Genomic DNA, 14,738 nt, shown 5'->3' on the forward strand with positions numbered 1-14,738 from the left:
ATGCAGAGGTGGTGGGACTTGCTTGGCATAAGTGGAACACTAATGGAGTACAGCAGCCACTTTTTGGATGGCACTAACTGGCAGCACTCTGCTATTAAACTAGCTTTGCAAAAAAGGGCAGCAGGGTACAATGCAGAGGTGGTGGGACTTGCTTTGTCACAAGTGGGACACTAATGGAGTACAACAGCCACTTTTTGGATGGCACTAACTGGCAGCACTCTTTGCTATTAAAGTAGCTTTGCAAAAAAGGGCAGCAGGGTACAATGCAGAGGTGCTGGAAAATGCTTGCCATCAGTAGGACATTAATGGAATATAGCAGCTACTTTTTGGATGGCACTAACTGGCAGCACTCTTTGCTATTAAAATAGCTTTGCAAAAGTGGGCAGGAGGGTACAGTGGCCGGGTTGTGGGTCAGTGTAGAGGAAAGGAAGCCTCACTTTCTATCCCTCCTAATGGTGAAATGCAGCAAGGAATTACCTGAGCTTAGGTACACAGACGCTGTTATCTGAAGCTGTATACAGCGTTTCCACAGACCTGACTGTCACCTATGGCTCTGAGCCTGAGAAAATGAGCTCTGAAAAGGGCTGAAACAAACGTCTGTCCCTATTCTGTAAAGCGCTGTGTGTATAGCGTACACAGCAGGACCGGCGACAGGAGCTGCATGAGCGGTGACTGTCACCCAGATGCAGAAGGCAGAAAATGGTGCCGTGAGGGAAAATGGCTGTATTTATAATGCAAGGACATGTGACATTCACAACCTATGACACATGCCCTTGCTTGTCTGGCAAAAAGTCCACTTACCTGTGTGTGTGTCTGGGATTGGCTGACATGCTTGCCCGCCCCACTACACGCGCGCTTAGGGAAGAAAAAAAAAAATGGCGATCGGCATTCTCTCAGCAACACAGATCTAAACCCCGTCCCCCCACACACTATACGCTGAAATTAGATAATAGTGTGAATCACAGAGTGACTTACACTTTTACAGTGAAAAGCCAGCTAGTAATTAGCTAGGCTTTTTGCTGATAGAACCGTTCTCGAACGTAACTCGAGATGCTGAACTTTTAGCAAAAAGCTCAAGTTCTAGTTCGATCTAGAACACCCCTCAAAATCACTCGAACATGAAATTGGCGAACCTCGAACCGAGTTCAACTCTAATGCTAATCCTGCTTGGTGCCCTGCACAAGAGTTCCCTGATGTAGTAGGTAGAGGATCATGTGATCCTTAGGGAATTTTGATCAGCAGGAGTTGGCATGTATTAGAGTTTTGCTGGTGGCACCCAATGATCTATCCTGTCCTTTGGTGTCTTAGTTAGTAGGGTCTCTCTTTGCTCAAGTTTATAATTAAACAACTGCATATTGTTTGCTTCTTATATCATGTCAATATATGTTGGGGGCTTTAACTATCCCTTTGGGGCTGCTCTGAGGCAAGTTAGAATTCTTTTCTTCATCTTTGAGGCTAGCTAGTTTCTTAGGCGATGATGAGGCGTCTAGGCAGAGTAGGCACACTCCACCACTATTCCTAGTTGTGTATAGATAGTCAGGAGGTCGCTGCCAGTTAGTTTTCAACCATTCTTGTGCTCTATTTTTAGGGTTTACCTGTTTTTTTCCTTCCAGACTATTGGGGTAGTAGTTCATAGTTCTTGGGTTGCGCCTATCCCTGGATAGGGAAGGAGTTTACCCTTGAATGGGATATTTATGGGAATATCAGCAGTCTCCTGACCATAACAGGTGGTCCTACAAGTATTGGTTTTTAGATTTAGATTTTTATAATATTTAGAAAAACACTTATCATTTCCTTTAGATTTCATAAATACTGTACTTGCTACTGTTTGTTGGTATATCACATAAAATCACAATAAACGGCTTCTTTCGCATCACTCTCCCATACAGCTTCTCCTTGTGCAAAGTGTGCTGTATTGTTGACCGATGCACAGTGGCACCATCTGCAGCAAGATGATGCTGCAGGTCTTTGAAGATGGTCTGTGGATTGTCCTTGACTGTTCTCACCATTCTTCTTCTCTGCCTTTCTGATATTTTTCTTGGCCTGCCACTTCTGGGCTTAACAAGAACTGTTCCTGTGTTCTTCCATTTCCTTACTATGTTCCTCACAGTGGAAACTGACAGTCTAAATCTCTGAGACAACTTTTTGTATCCTTCCCCTGAACAATATATATATTGAAAAATCTTTGTTTTCAGATCATTTGAGAGTTGTTTTGAGGAGCCCATGATGCCACTCTTCATAGGAGATTCAAATAGGAGTACTACTTGCAAGTGGCCACCTTAAATAACTTTTCTCATGATTGGATACACCTGCTTATAAAGTTCAAAGCTCAATGAGGTTACAAAACCAATTTAGTACTTCAGTAAATCAGTAAAAAGTAGTTAAGAGTGTTCAAAACAAGAAATTGATAAGGGTGCCCATACTTATGCACCTGTCAAATTTAGTTTAAATGCAGATTGCACATTTTCTGTTAGTATAATAAACCTCATTTTAAATCAGAAATATTACTGAGTCCATTATTTATTAGATATATGAAACTGAAATAGCTGTTGCAAAAACCCAAATTGTTATTAAGAAAAAAGTTTAACATTAATAGGGGTGCCCAAACTTTTTCATAAGACTGTATATAGTTTTAATTGCCTCCTTTTACACTTTCAAAAATAAAGAAATAAAAAATTGAAAACACAGAAAACATATTTGCTATTGTTGTGTCGTAAAATGTCTGATTTATAAACTTATAAAATTATTTAAATTGTACAGTAAACTCTGAAGAGCGAAAAAATCAAAATACCTTAATTGCAGTTTTTTGGTGCCAGTCTTCCTTGTAAAAAAATAAAATAAAAAGCAATCAAGATGTCATATTTACCCAAAAATAATATCAATAAAAAGTGCAGATCAGTGTACACAAAAAGGAAGACTTTACTCAGCTACATGGACAGAAAAATAAAAAAGTTACGGGTCTTTGAAAATACTTTTGTTTCTGATTTTTTTTCAATCCCTAAAATACAGAAAAAAATTCTTAAAAGTTTAGAAGTTATTTAATTGTATTGACCGTGAAAATAATATTACCAGGTCATTTTTACTACACAATGAACACCATAAAAATAAAGTGTTTCCCACCTCTAAAAACCCCACTTATCTAAATCTAGGATGGCTGTAATTGTACTGGCCAAAAAAACAAAATTGTCTTATTGATTTTCCAAAATGGGATAAAGTGGGGTACAAAAAATAATGTAAATTCCTTCTGGTGGAAATAGAGGAGGAAAAAGCTAAAGTGAAAAAAGCTAAAATTGTGTGGATCTTTAATAATATGCTTGGTATTATTAATAGTATTATTATTAATGTGTATGATAATTAGAGGTATCTAAATCTGTCCAAATTTGAATTTGCAAAATTAGGCAAATTTTATAGGGAAATTGATAGGGAAATTTGACTTACAGCAAAGTTATGCGATATTATTTGACTGTTCCTTATTTTGCTCCGGGGATTCTACAGACCTCAGAATAAAAACAATGTAGATATATAAAAAAGAAGAATACGCCTCTCGTCACTCACTTGTCCCATCTCTCACATGTTCTAGGCCCCAACCTGATCCTCTGCGCCTCTTCTTGACTATTTAATTTCATACTCTTTAGACTGCTTTACTCTATACTAAGTCTTGGCTTATTCTCAGATCCCCTGGGCATGCACATTAGTGACATCAGATGCCTCCTCATGCTGGAATAGAGTAAAGCAACCTGAAGAGGATGCTCGCAACAAAGGAAAGAGTAAAGAAGAGACGCAGACAGCAAATTGAGGGACAGGTTAGTTTTGAGCTTTGTATTTTTAATTTTTAAATCTTTTACTGAACCTCTGTGCTCCAGTAAAATGATGGCTAATCCTGGTCGCTAAAATGCTACATTTACTTGGAACGAATTGCAAGTGTACATATTTTTTTGAAAGTTAATTAAAATTCAATTCCACACAAATACATTTGCTTATTGCTATTACTACTACTACTACTACTACTACTAATAATAATAATAATAATAATAATAATAAATTACAGCTCATCACTTGACTATTTGAGATTAGTTTGTGTAACATGATGTATAAGTAACACTTTTCCAATCATTGGACTTCCCACTTTTCTCATTGAAGTTTTTTATTTTTCTAGAGTCTGCGAAAACAATACTTTATAAAATTAATTAAAATTAATCAAGATGGAAACTCATGTTGATTATGCTCTTCTAAATCTTCCCTTGGAATCCAGTCATTCACAGTTAAATATTACCAATAGAAAAGAAGCAACTGGTAAGTTCATATTAACTACTATATGGAGCATATTAATTTTATATTGAATGAGCAACAATGGGAACACAAGGGGGTCTGTGACTCCAGAAAAGCATTGACTTCTACCTGAAGTTTGCGTAAAAGAAAAACAGAAAACTGTTATTTAATCGCACACCCCGTGTCCTTCGCCGAAACTCCATTAGTGATTCCCAGTGTATTTTATTGACAACTGCCTGATGTCACAGCAGCTCATGTCGTCAACACAGGTTGAGCTGCTGAGCTTACTGATGGGCTACAGCATTGACCTAGGGGACATCAGTACTACAAACATTAAGAGACATTGAAAAGAACAGATACTCAGTGCTAGACCAAGAGAGGAAAAGTAAAGCACTGCTTGTTTTCTTAAAAACTAAGCCAGGGTAGAAGAATTTTCTCAAAATCAGGAAAACCCCTTTAGGGTATGCTCACATGAGCATTAAAAACAGACGAGTGCAATGCGAAAAAATCTCGCATTGCACTCTGAACAATGTTAGTCAATGAGGGCGAGCAGTTGGGCAGCTTTTATTGCATCCAGATTCTGGATGCGAGAAAAATGGCAGCATGCTGTGATTTTCTGCTTCAGCCGTATCTCTCGCACCCATTGAAGTTAAAGGATGCGAGAGATACATCAGACTGCACTCGGATGTTATCCCAGTGCAGTGAGATATACGCACAGGCTGACAATGGAGGAGATGGGAGGATTAACCCCTCCCTCCCCTCCACAGCGCCTGCACTCAGCTTCACAGCTGTGACCTGATCACAAGATCGGGTTACAGTCACAGACATGACACTCGGCTCATGCTCACAGCAGAGCCTAAGCCGGGGGTCATTAGCATATCGCATCCGATGCTCTCGCATCGGATGCCATACGCTCGTGTGAGTCCAGCCTTAATCATAGAATGTCAAATAAAATTGACAAAGAATTAAAAGTTGATTAATTAACTGAAAAAAATATACAAATACGAAGAATATGCAAAGCTTAATACGTAAATAAGTATATATTTTTATTATTGACAAGTCAAAACAATGACTAGCATACAAAATTGAACATAAAGAATATTACAATAGATAAGATAAGTGAGATATGATACCAATGTCAAAAATATATGAGGCAAAATAATGAAGAAGCATAATCAATTAGGCCTAAGCATTCAAGATGGATCGTAAATAAAAAAAAGCCCAAAATTATCAATACTTTGGCACAGATGCACCACAATCTGCTTCTTAGTCAAATAAAAAATAGTCACATGGTCGGTACAGCTACCACAAAGATCACATGTGCATAGACGTGATCAGGCGGTGACGTGTGACACATTATCACTGGGATGGACAAGGGCACAAATGCACTGCAATTCATGCAGCAAAAAAGATTGCATTAGCACCAGGTCTTAAACCAATTCCAAAACATTTTAGGATGGCTCACAGATATGACAAAACCCTGATTAACATTTGTAGGATTAACTGTATCATAGCTGGACCCAGACGTGATGTGCGCACGCTGCGTTTTTGAGCGTTTTTTTGGGTGCGTTTTTGGTCTCAAAACTGCATGCACTTCCTTCCCCAGCAAAGTCTATGAGATTTAATTTTTGCTGTCCGCACAGTGCAGTTTTGTTTTAGGTGCCTTTTTGTGGTGACCACAAAGATGCAACATGTCAATTATTTCTGCAACAACAAAAATGCAGCAAAACGCAGCAAAAAACACACAAAAACGCATGCGTTTTTACTGTGGGTGCATTTTTGTGTGCTTTTTTGCAGCCAAAAACGCACAAAAATGCTGCATCTTTGTGATCAGAAAAAAAGCAGCGTGCGCACATAGCCTAAAGGGGGCTTTACACGCTACGATATTGCTAGCAATTGCTAGCGATATCGAGCGTGAAAGCACCCGCCCCCATCGTGCATGCGATATCGTGTTATTGCTGCCGCAGCGAACATTCTTGGTACGGCAGCGTCACACGCACTTACCTGGTCGGTGATGTCGCTGTGACTGCCGAACAATCCCTCCCTCAAGGGGGAGGTGCGTTCGGCATCACAGCGACGTCACCGCTACGTCACTAAGCGGTCAGCCAATAGAAGCGGAGGGGCGTAGATGAGCGGTACATAACATCCCGCCCACCTCTTTCCTTCCTCATTATCGGTGGAGGCAGGTAAGGCGATGTTCCTCGCTCCTGCGGAGTCACACACAGTGATGTGTACTGCCGCAGGAACGAGGAACAACATCGCTGAGAGGTGACCAATTTTTGGCTTTAGAACGACCTCTCCACGGCAAATGATTTTTGCCACCTTTGCGATCGTTTTAGGTCGCACATAAGTGTCACACACTGCGATAACGTTAATGCCACCGGATGTGCGTCACTAACGACATGACCCCGACGATAAAACATTAACGATATTGTAGCGTGTAAAGCCCCCTTAACTCAACAGAAGAACATCAGAAAGAAAGGTTTTTGCATCATTTTATTTTGAGAGCTATAAGTTTTCAAAAATTCTGCCAATAAATTCATATGAGGGCTTGTTGTTTTTATTGGTACCAATTTCAGGCTCATAATATATATTGATCACTCTCTATTCAGATTTTTGGATGGCAGAATGAAACAGCAATTCAGGAATAGTTTGGGCTTTTTTTTTTACACCATTCACCATGTGGTAAAGTTGATAAGGCAGTTTTAGGCTATGTGCGAACATAGTGTTTTTTCATGCGTTTCCGCAGCATTTTGAACTGCAGCGTTTTATTGCAAAAATGCATGCTTTTTGATTTCCAGGCAAAGTCTATGGGAAATAGGGCTTTCTTGTGCGCACAATGCTTTGCAAACGCAGCATTTTAGTTGCAGAAAATTTTCCAAAATCTCTGCGTTTAAAGAAGCAACATGTCAATTGTTTTTGCCATTTTGGCAGCATTTTGCTAACATTAGAGTCAATGAGATCTTTCAAAATGCACACACAATCAAAATCCTAGTGTTTTACATGCTTTTTTGGTGCAGAATGAATGCTTTTTTGACAAAATAACAATATTTTAACGTTATTTTAGCCATAAATATTAGATCACAGTTATCATTTTAATAAAATTAGCTATTTTGTGTATGATTTTAATCATGATTTTTTTAAAACATTTTTACATTTTTTTCATACTGTTTGATTGTTAAAACTTTATTTAGTCGTGTATTTACAATGAAAACGCATCTGACTTTAAGTAATGAAAAAGCATGTAAACCTCGGTAAAAACGCAGTGAAAATGCATGCATATTTTTAGCTTTTTTTTGGACTAAACCAAATTTGTCAAAGACAAATTCTGCCAGAGGATGCATTTACAACTGCAAGTAACTGGATGCAACGTGCGCACACAGCCTTATTCTTCGGGTCAGTCTGATTACAACGATACCACATTTATATAATGTTCTTATGTTTTGCCCCTTTGACAGAATAAAAACAATTTTATAGAACTTATTGTTTTTGAATCACTCTATTCTAAGAGCTATAACTTTTTTTTTCCTTTGACTGAGTGATTGGGTGCCAATCATGTTGCAGAGGGAACACATTCTCTCTCCTATTCTTTTAAATACTGCAACCTCTGTCGATCACGACATTTAGGGGTTGAACATCCAGTGGAGGCACAGGCAGCATGCCTTGCTGTGACACCTGGAGCATGAGTATTACACTCCTGGTGGCGATCATTTGGGCACAGTTCCTGTGCCCAGAATGATCTTCATGACATACCTTTACCTCATTGGTCAGGAACTGCTATCTGACCATGAAGCATAGGTGCATGAAATGACCTGCAGGGGTTAAAAAATACGGGCCTACAAAATAGATATTCTGCACATAGTTAAAGGGCCAATAGTTCAATGGTAGTATTTTTTTTATATATTTAAACAAGTTTGTTTGGCATAGCATAAAAATGATTTATTAAGGTTGCCCTGGGTCATGTAAAATAAAAGGTGTGCTCTTGCCTCAAGACAAACCCAAGGTACAAACATAAAGATATATTTTGATTTAACTAAAAGACAAAAAAGCAGATTTAATGCATTTTTGCTTATTTTGTGACAGATCCAAGAACGGAACATTTAGAAAAAAAACAAAACAAAATAGGGATTGGCACTATCATAGTTGTCCTCTTAATGCTCGTAATTATTCTCAGCTGTACAGTTGGAGTACTTGGTAAGTCAATTTTGACATTTGAAGACTTAGTGGCCATTATTTTTCTTTTCTTTTCTGTAATATAAATAGTCATAATTAACAATTTTTCAAATGCAATGGTTAATCTACAGTGGCCGTATTATGACTTTGTACTTGTATCACATATTTAATGCTAAACACAGGATTTTGTCCTGAGAGATTAGGAAAACCTTTTTTAGGAAGAAAAAACTTTCTGATTTTATCCGTGACAATCTGGGAAATAGTAAGTTTTAGTCTGCAAGATCTTTATTAGAACATTAAGATAATGGCTTAAAAAAAAGTTTGATAATCCCTTACAAATAGTGATGTTTAATTGTATCAGCTCAGAAATAGGTCTACTAGGTGTGAATGTTGGTCAGGTATAATTTCTAGTGATTGGTGAATAGTAACTATTCGTGTTCAGATAATGCTTAGTAAATACTGAGTACTGTTCCAATATTTGTCATGGCAAGAAAAATGCTCTGGCTTCCCATTTGATTAGCATTCGCTATCTTGATGTATAGCGGAATAGTACTTTGGACTTGTTACGCATAATAGGAACACGAATAGTTACTATTCGCCCATCATTATTCGCTCAGTACATGCTTTTTACCAGAAAAGTATGTACTGAGATAGCTTAGAAAGAATTTCCGAGGTCTACTCAAGCCATAAGACCTATTCTGGATTGAAATACTTGAGAGAATACTTTGCAATGGTCAAAGAAGAAAAGAAGAGTCACGGAGGACTGGACATATTTGCAATTTTCACTCTAACACCTACTATGCATTATTTTCCAGAAAATACTAGTGAGCTCATAACAGTCACTACACTCATGGATTAATTCCTTAAGTGTATATCAGGTAACTTCTCTGGGATTTCTATGATACAGAAGATGTGCAAATGGTGCCTATAATCTACTTTATGGAAACCTGCACCTAAAAGGCAAATAGCGCTCCTCTGCTGAGCCTTGCCATGTTCCAAACAATGACCAAATCTAGGGTATACTTGGGAGAAATAGTCTAATAAATATGAGGTACATTTTTTTAAATAGTCTTTGTAAAAATAAAAAAAATAAGGTAAATCTACTTTTTAATGTAAGAAATATAATTTTTTAAATTTCTACACAGCCAAATTCTGTAGAAATAGGTGAGATGTGTAGTTTTCAAAATGGGCTAATTTGTGTGGATTTTCTCCAAATTGGAGCTCTGCAAGTGATGTCCACAAAATCTTCCAGAAAAATCTGTGCTCCAAAAAGTTTCTTCCCTTCTAATGTGGGCTTTACACATTACGATCTATCATGCGATTGCATGAGCGATCGTAACCACCCACGTCGTTTGTGCGTCATGGGCAATTGATCGCCCGAGGCGCACAAAGTCGTAAACCCCCTGTCACACGTACTTACCTCCCGTGCAACGTCGCTGAGGGCGGCGAACATCTACTTCCTGAAGTGGGAGGGATGTTCGGCATCACAGCGACGTCACACGGCGGCCGGCCAATAGAAGCAGAGGGGCGGAGATGAGCGGGATGTAAACATCCCACCCACCTCCTTCCTTCCACATAGCTGGCAGGAGCCGTGGGACGCAGTTAAGCGTTATTCATCATTCCCGTGGTGTCACACAGAGCAACGTGACGTGTGCTGCCACGGGAACGATGAACAACTGGCGCTATGTTTCATAAACCATTTTATGAAACCTAGCGACGAGTACACAACTCACGATTTGTGAGCGATACTGCGTCGCTAGGAGGTGTCACACAGGCCGACGTCGCAAGTGATGCCGGATGTGCGTCACAAAAACCGTGAATCCGACGATCTATCACACGATAGATCGTCTCGTGTAAAGCAGGCATTAGTCCTGTGTCAAAACATTAGTTGAGGTGATTGATGTGTTTATGAGAAATTGACAAGTTATGGGTTTAATATTTACAATTGCACCTCAGGAAAATAAAGAAAAAAGGAACTAAAGCAACATTTGATTGAAGAAATGTACTTTTTTTTATGTCAAATGTTAAAAAATTCTATAAAGCAAATGTGGGTTCAAGAAATGCTTAGTAAATGACTAGATGAATACCTTGAGAGTTGCAGCTTTCAAACTGGAGACATTTGTGTGATGTTCCTGCTTTGTGACACCTCAATGGCTTCGCAAATATGAAATGGCACCCACAATCTAATCCATGCCTCTCTTTCTTAGCCCTGCCTTATGCTTGTATAAAAATTTCCAACCATATATGTGGTATTGAAGTACTCAAGAGAAATTGCACAACAAATTTTGAAGTACCTTTGAGAAAATAAAAAAAATTGGGGCAAAAGTAACATTGTGAAAGAAACTTAATTTTTTCATTTTTAAATGCCCAATATTATAAAATTCTAGCAAGCAAATTATGGTCAATTGTGAGAGGTTTGTTTTATAGTTTTAGCAACTCAGCAGCTGTGAAAATATGACACGACAGCCAAAATTTATTACAAACAAATTTGGACTCCTAGTCTATTAGGGTTCTTTCCTGTCTGTGTAATGTCATGTAACCAAAAAGTAGGTTCCAATCACATATGGGGTATCGCCACATTCAGGAGGAATTGTAGCCACCGTCCCTTAGGTCCCCTTCACACGTCCGTGCCTCCGGTACGTGCTAGGTCTGTTTCCGCATGTACCGGAGACACGGGCACACGTATACCCATTAAAATCAATGGGTTTATGTGCACGCACATGTTCAGCCATTGGTCCGTGCCTCCGTGTGGGGCAGACGTGTGCCCATGTGCTCCATACAGAGGCATGTCTATTTTTCTCCGGCAGCACGGGTGTCACATGGCCCGCACCCGTACCACACGGATGTAGTGTGGATGCGGTCCCGTGTGACACGCGCCGGAGAAACACACGTGTCATTATAAAATAAAAAAACACAAACTCACCTCCACTAGCCCTGCAGTTTCTGCTGCGGCTGTCACCTGCATCTGACCCCCAGTGAATTTGAATAACGCATCTTCTTCACTGGGGGCCGAAAGCAGCGTCAGCGTGGCGTGGCCTGTGCCGGACACTGTCATTCAACACCACAGACAGCTCCAGAAGAATCAGGTAAGACGGGACTTTCCGTTCTCCGTGTGTTATTACGTATAACACACGGAGAACACGCATGTGCCACAAACATGGCACACGGTGGGCAAACCACCCCTTTAATATGTCCATGAAAAAATGGTTTGTTTTTTTCACGGATGTGTGAAGGGGGCCTTAACCCCTTAACGACCCATGACGTACTAGATACGTCATGGATCGTGTTCCGGTAAGCCCCGCCCCCTGCCGCCGGTCGGCGGCGGCGAGACGCACACATATCAGCTGTTATCAACAGCTGATATGTGTGCCTGCTAGCCGCGGGTGGAATCGCTTCCACCCGCGGCCATTAACCCCTTACATTTCGCTGCCAAAGTCTTGGCAGCGATATGTATATGGGCGCCGCCATGACAGTGACTTACCCCGCCCCCGCCGGACGTCACGTGACATGATCACGTGACTTTCGGCGGTTGCCATGGTAGCACAGGGTCATGTGATGACGCCTGTGGCTAACATGAGTCACTTCCTCTCAATGCCGGAATACAGCCGGCATTGAAAGTGAAGCAGCAAATCTGCAGTTCTCAGCTCTGTAGCTGAGATCTGCAGATAGATAATAGCGATCGGATTGCTGATCGCAATAGCCCCCTAGGGGGACTAGTAAAATAAAAAAAAAAAGTAAAAAAAAAAGTTTTAAAGAATTAAAAAAAAATAAAAAAACCTAAAAGTTCAAATCACCCCCCTTTCACCCCATTGAAAATTAAAGGGTTAAAAAAATAAAAAATACACACATATTTGGTATCGCCACGTTCAGAAATGCCCGATCTATCAAAATATAAAATCAATGAATCTGATCAGTAAACGGCGTAGCGGCAAAAAAATTCCAAACGCCAAAATTACGTTTTTTGGTCGCCGCAAATTTTGCGCAAAATGCAATAACAGGCGATCAAAACGTAGCATCTGCGCAAAAATGGTACCGTTAAGAACGTCAGGTCAAGACGCAAAAAATAAGCCATCACTGAGCCTCAGATCCTGAAAAATGAGAACGCTACGGGTTTTGGAAAATGGCGCAAAACGTGCGCCACGTTTTTCGGACAAGCTTGTGAATTTTTTTTAACCCCTTAGATACAAGTAAACCTATACATGTTTGGTGTCTATAAACTCGCACCGACCTGAGGCATCATACCCACACATCAGTTTTACCATATAGTGAACACGGTGAATAAAATATTCCAAAAACTATTGTACAATCCCACTTTTTTTGCAATTTTTCCGCACTTGGAATTTTTTTGCCGTTTTCCAGTACACTATATGGTAAAACTTATGATTTCATTTAAAAGTACAACTCGTCCCGCAAAAAACAAGCCCTCATATTGCAAGATTGATGGAAAAATAAAAAAGTTACGCCTCTCGGAAGAAGGGGAGCAAAAAACAAAAACGCAAAAACGAAAAGTGCCCGGGGGCTGAAGGGGTTAAAAAGGCAATAAAAATTAGAGCTTCATAAAAAGACCCATATCTTTGGAGCTAAATGGTAAATTAAAAAAAAAATGTGGAATTCTCGGGAATAAAATAAAGTAATAAACTGGTCCCTTTTGGCCTGGTGACAAATCCGCACTAACTACATGTTGTTGATATCTTACTATAGATCTATTAATATAATTTGTTTGTATTTCAGCCTATCAAATGCATTTTGGAAATGGGAAAAACCAATGGAATTCAGAGTGTGAGAACAAGTCTTCAATTCTTTCTGTGCGAGATGAGTTGTGCATTACAGATACAAATGCAACAAGTGACCAGAAAAATGGTAACATACAGAAAAAGATAATATAAGTTCTGCTCCCAAAGAATAACATAATTCGTATTGGAGTAAAAACCATTTTAGTCTTAATGCATGAAAATTAGTCAAATGAAATACAATTATTATGGGTGATCGAATACTTCGATTATTCGGCTTCGCGAAATTTTTTTGAATACCTCGCCACTATTCGACTATTTGCGAATATTCGATGCGCAATGTAAGTCTATGGGAAACCCGAATAACAACTATTCGGAACTATTCGGTCTTCCCATAGATTACATTGCGCATCGAATAGTCGAATAGCGGTGAGGTATTCGTAAAATATTTCCAAAGCCGAATAATCGAAGTATCCTCCCTACTAATTATCATCAGATTCATGCAGTCATTTCTATAGCAAATAAATTGTAGTTCTGGGAAACCCCTCTAATTCTGTCTATACCTGGAGTCAATGTATTAACTTCAAACGAAACACAAAAGTATTACCAGGAAAACTAATTTATTTAAGTACCACTGACAAACATTTAGATACAACAATAGACACAATTTTTTGTTATTATTATTAATATTATTATTTCATATTTTCCAAGGAGCTTTTCATGTAAATAAGGGGTATACATTAAAAAAAACAAGTACAATAATCATGAAAAAAACAGAAGATAGACTGATATAGGAAGAGAGAGGATGCTGCTCACAAGGGCTCGGTCTACAGGGGTTGGGTGAGGGTATAGTATGTGAGGGTAGGGTTGGTCGTGCAGCGGTATATATGTAGTTAAAAAATTTTTTTACTGTTATACCACAAAAGAAACACTGACAAATATTAAAATGTAAAAAGATCTGCTGGAGAAGTGAGGTCGATGTCTGAAGACTAATGTATCAGAGAACAGGAAGCAATACAGAATGAACCATGAAAAATAGTCCCTTTTGCCTTGTGGGGTTTGTACAGAATATTACTCATTCATCAAAATCTCTTAGGGTACGTGCCCACGAAATGATTTTTTCAGGTGTGTGTGTTTATTTACTGTAACTTACAGATTAATCATGGAAGGTATCTCGTGGAGACGCCTGACATGATTAATCTAGGATTTAGTGGCAGCTATGGGCTTCCATTAACTCCTTATTACCCCGATTTGCCAACGCACCAGGGCAAATCGGGAAGAGCCGGGTACAGTCCCAGAACTGTCACATCTAATGTATGCGGCAATTCTGGGCGGCTGCTGACTGATATTGTTAGGCTGGGGGGCTCCCCATAGCGTGGAGCTCCCCATACTGAGAATACCAGCCTTCAGCCGTATGGCTTTATCTGGCTGGTATTAAAATTGGGGGGACCGCACGCCGTTTTCTTAAATTATTTAATTATTTATTTCACTGCACAGTATAGACACGCCCACCGGCTGCTGTGATTGGGTGCAGTGAGACACCTGTCACTCAGCGTTGAGGCGTGT

General features: G+C 39.5%; 1 protein-coding gene across 1 annotated transcript in view; it reads left to right on the forward strand.

The window, feature by feature from the left end:
• Positions 1 to 4,167: 4,167 nt before the first annotated feature.
• Positions 4,168 to 14,738, forward strand: part of LOC142313302 (natural killer cells antigen CD94-like) — a 69,014-nt gene continuing 58,443 nt past the window's right edge. Inside the window, exons 1-3 of the mRNA XM_075352301.1 lie at positions 4,168 to 4,293; positions 8,353 to 8,463; positions 13,174 to 13,302. Of these exons, the coding sequence (XP_075208416.1) occupies positions 4,203 to 4,293; positions 8,353 to 8,463; positions 13,174 to 13,302 (331 nt within the window). The 5' untranslated portion in view covers positions 4,168 to 4,202. The remainder of the gene's footprint in view (positions 4,294 to 8,352; positions 8,464 to 13,173; positions 13,303 to 14,738) is intronic.

The sequence above is a fragment of the Anomaloglossus baeobatrachus genome, chromosome 5, assembly GCF_048569485.1.
Source record: "Anomaloglossus baeobatrachus isolate aAnoBae1 chromosome 5, aAnoBae1.hap1, whole genome shotgun sequence".
NCBI lineage: Eukaryota > Metazoa > Chordata > Amphibia > Anura > Aromobatidae > Anomaloglossus > Anomaloglossus baeobatrachus.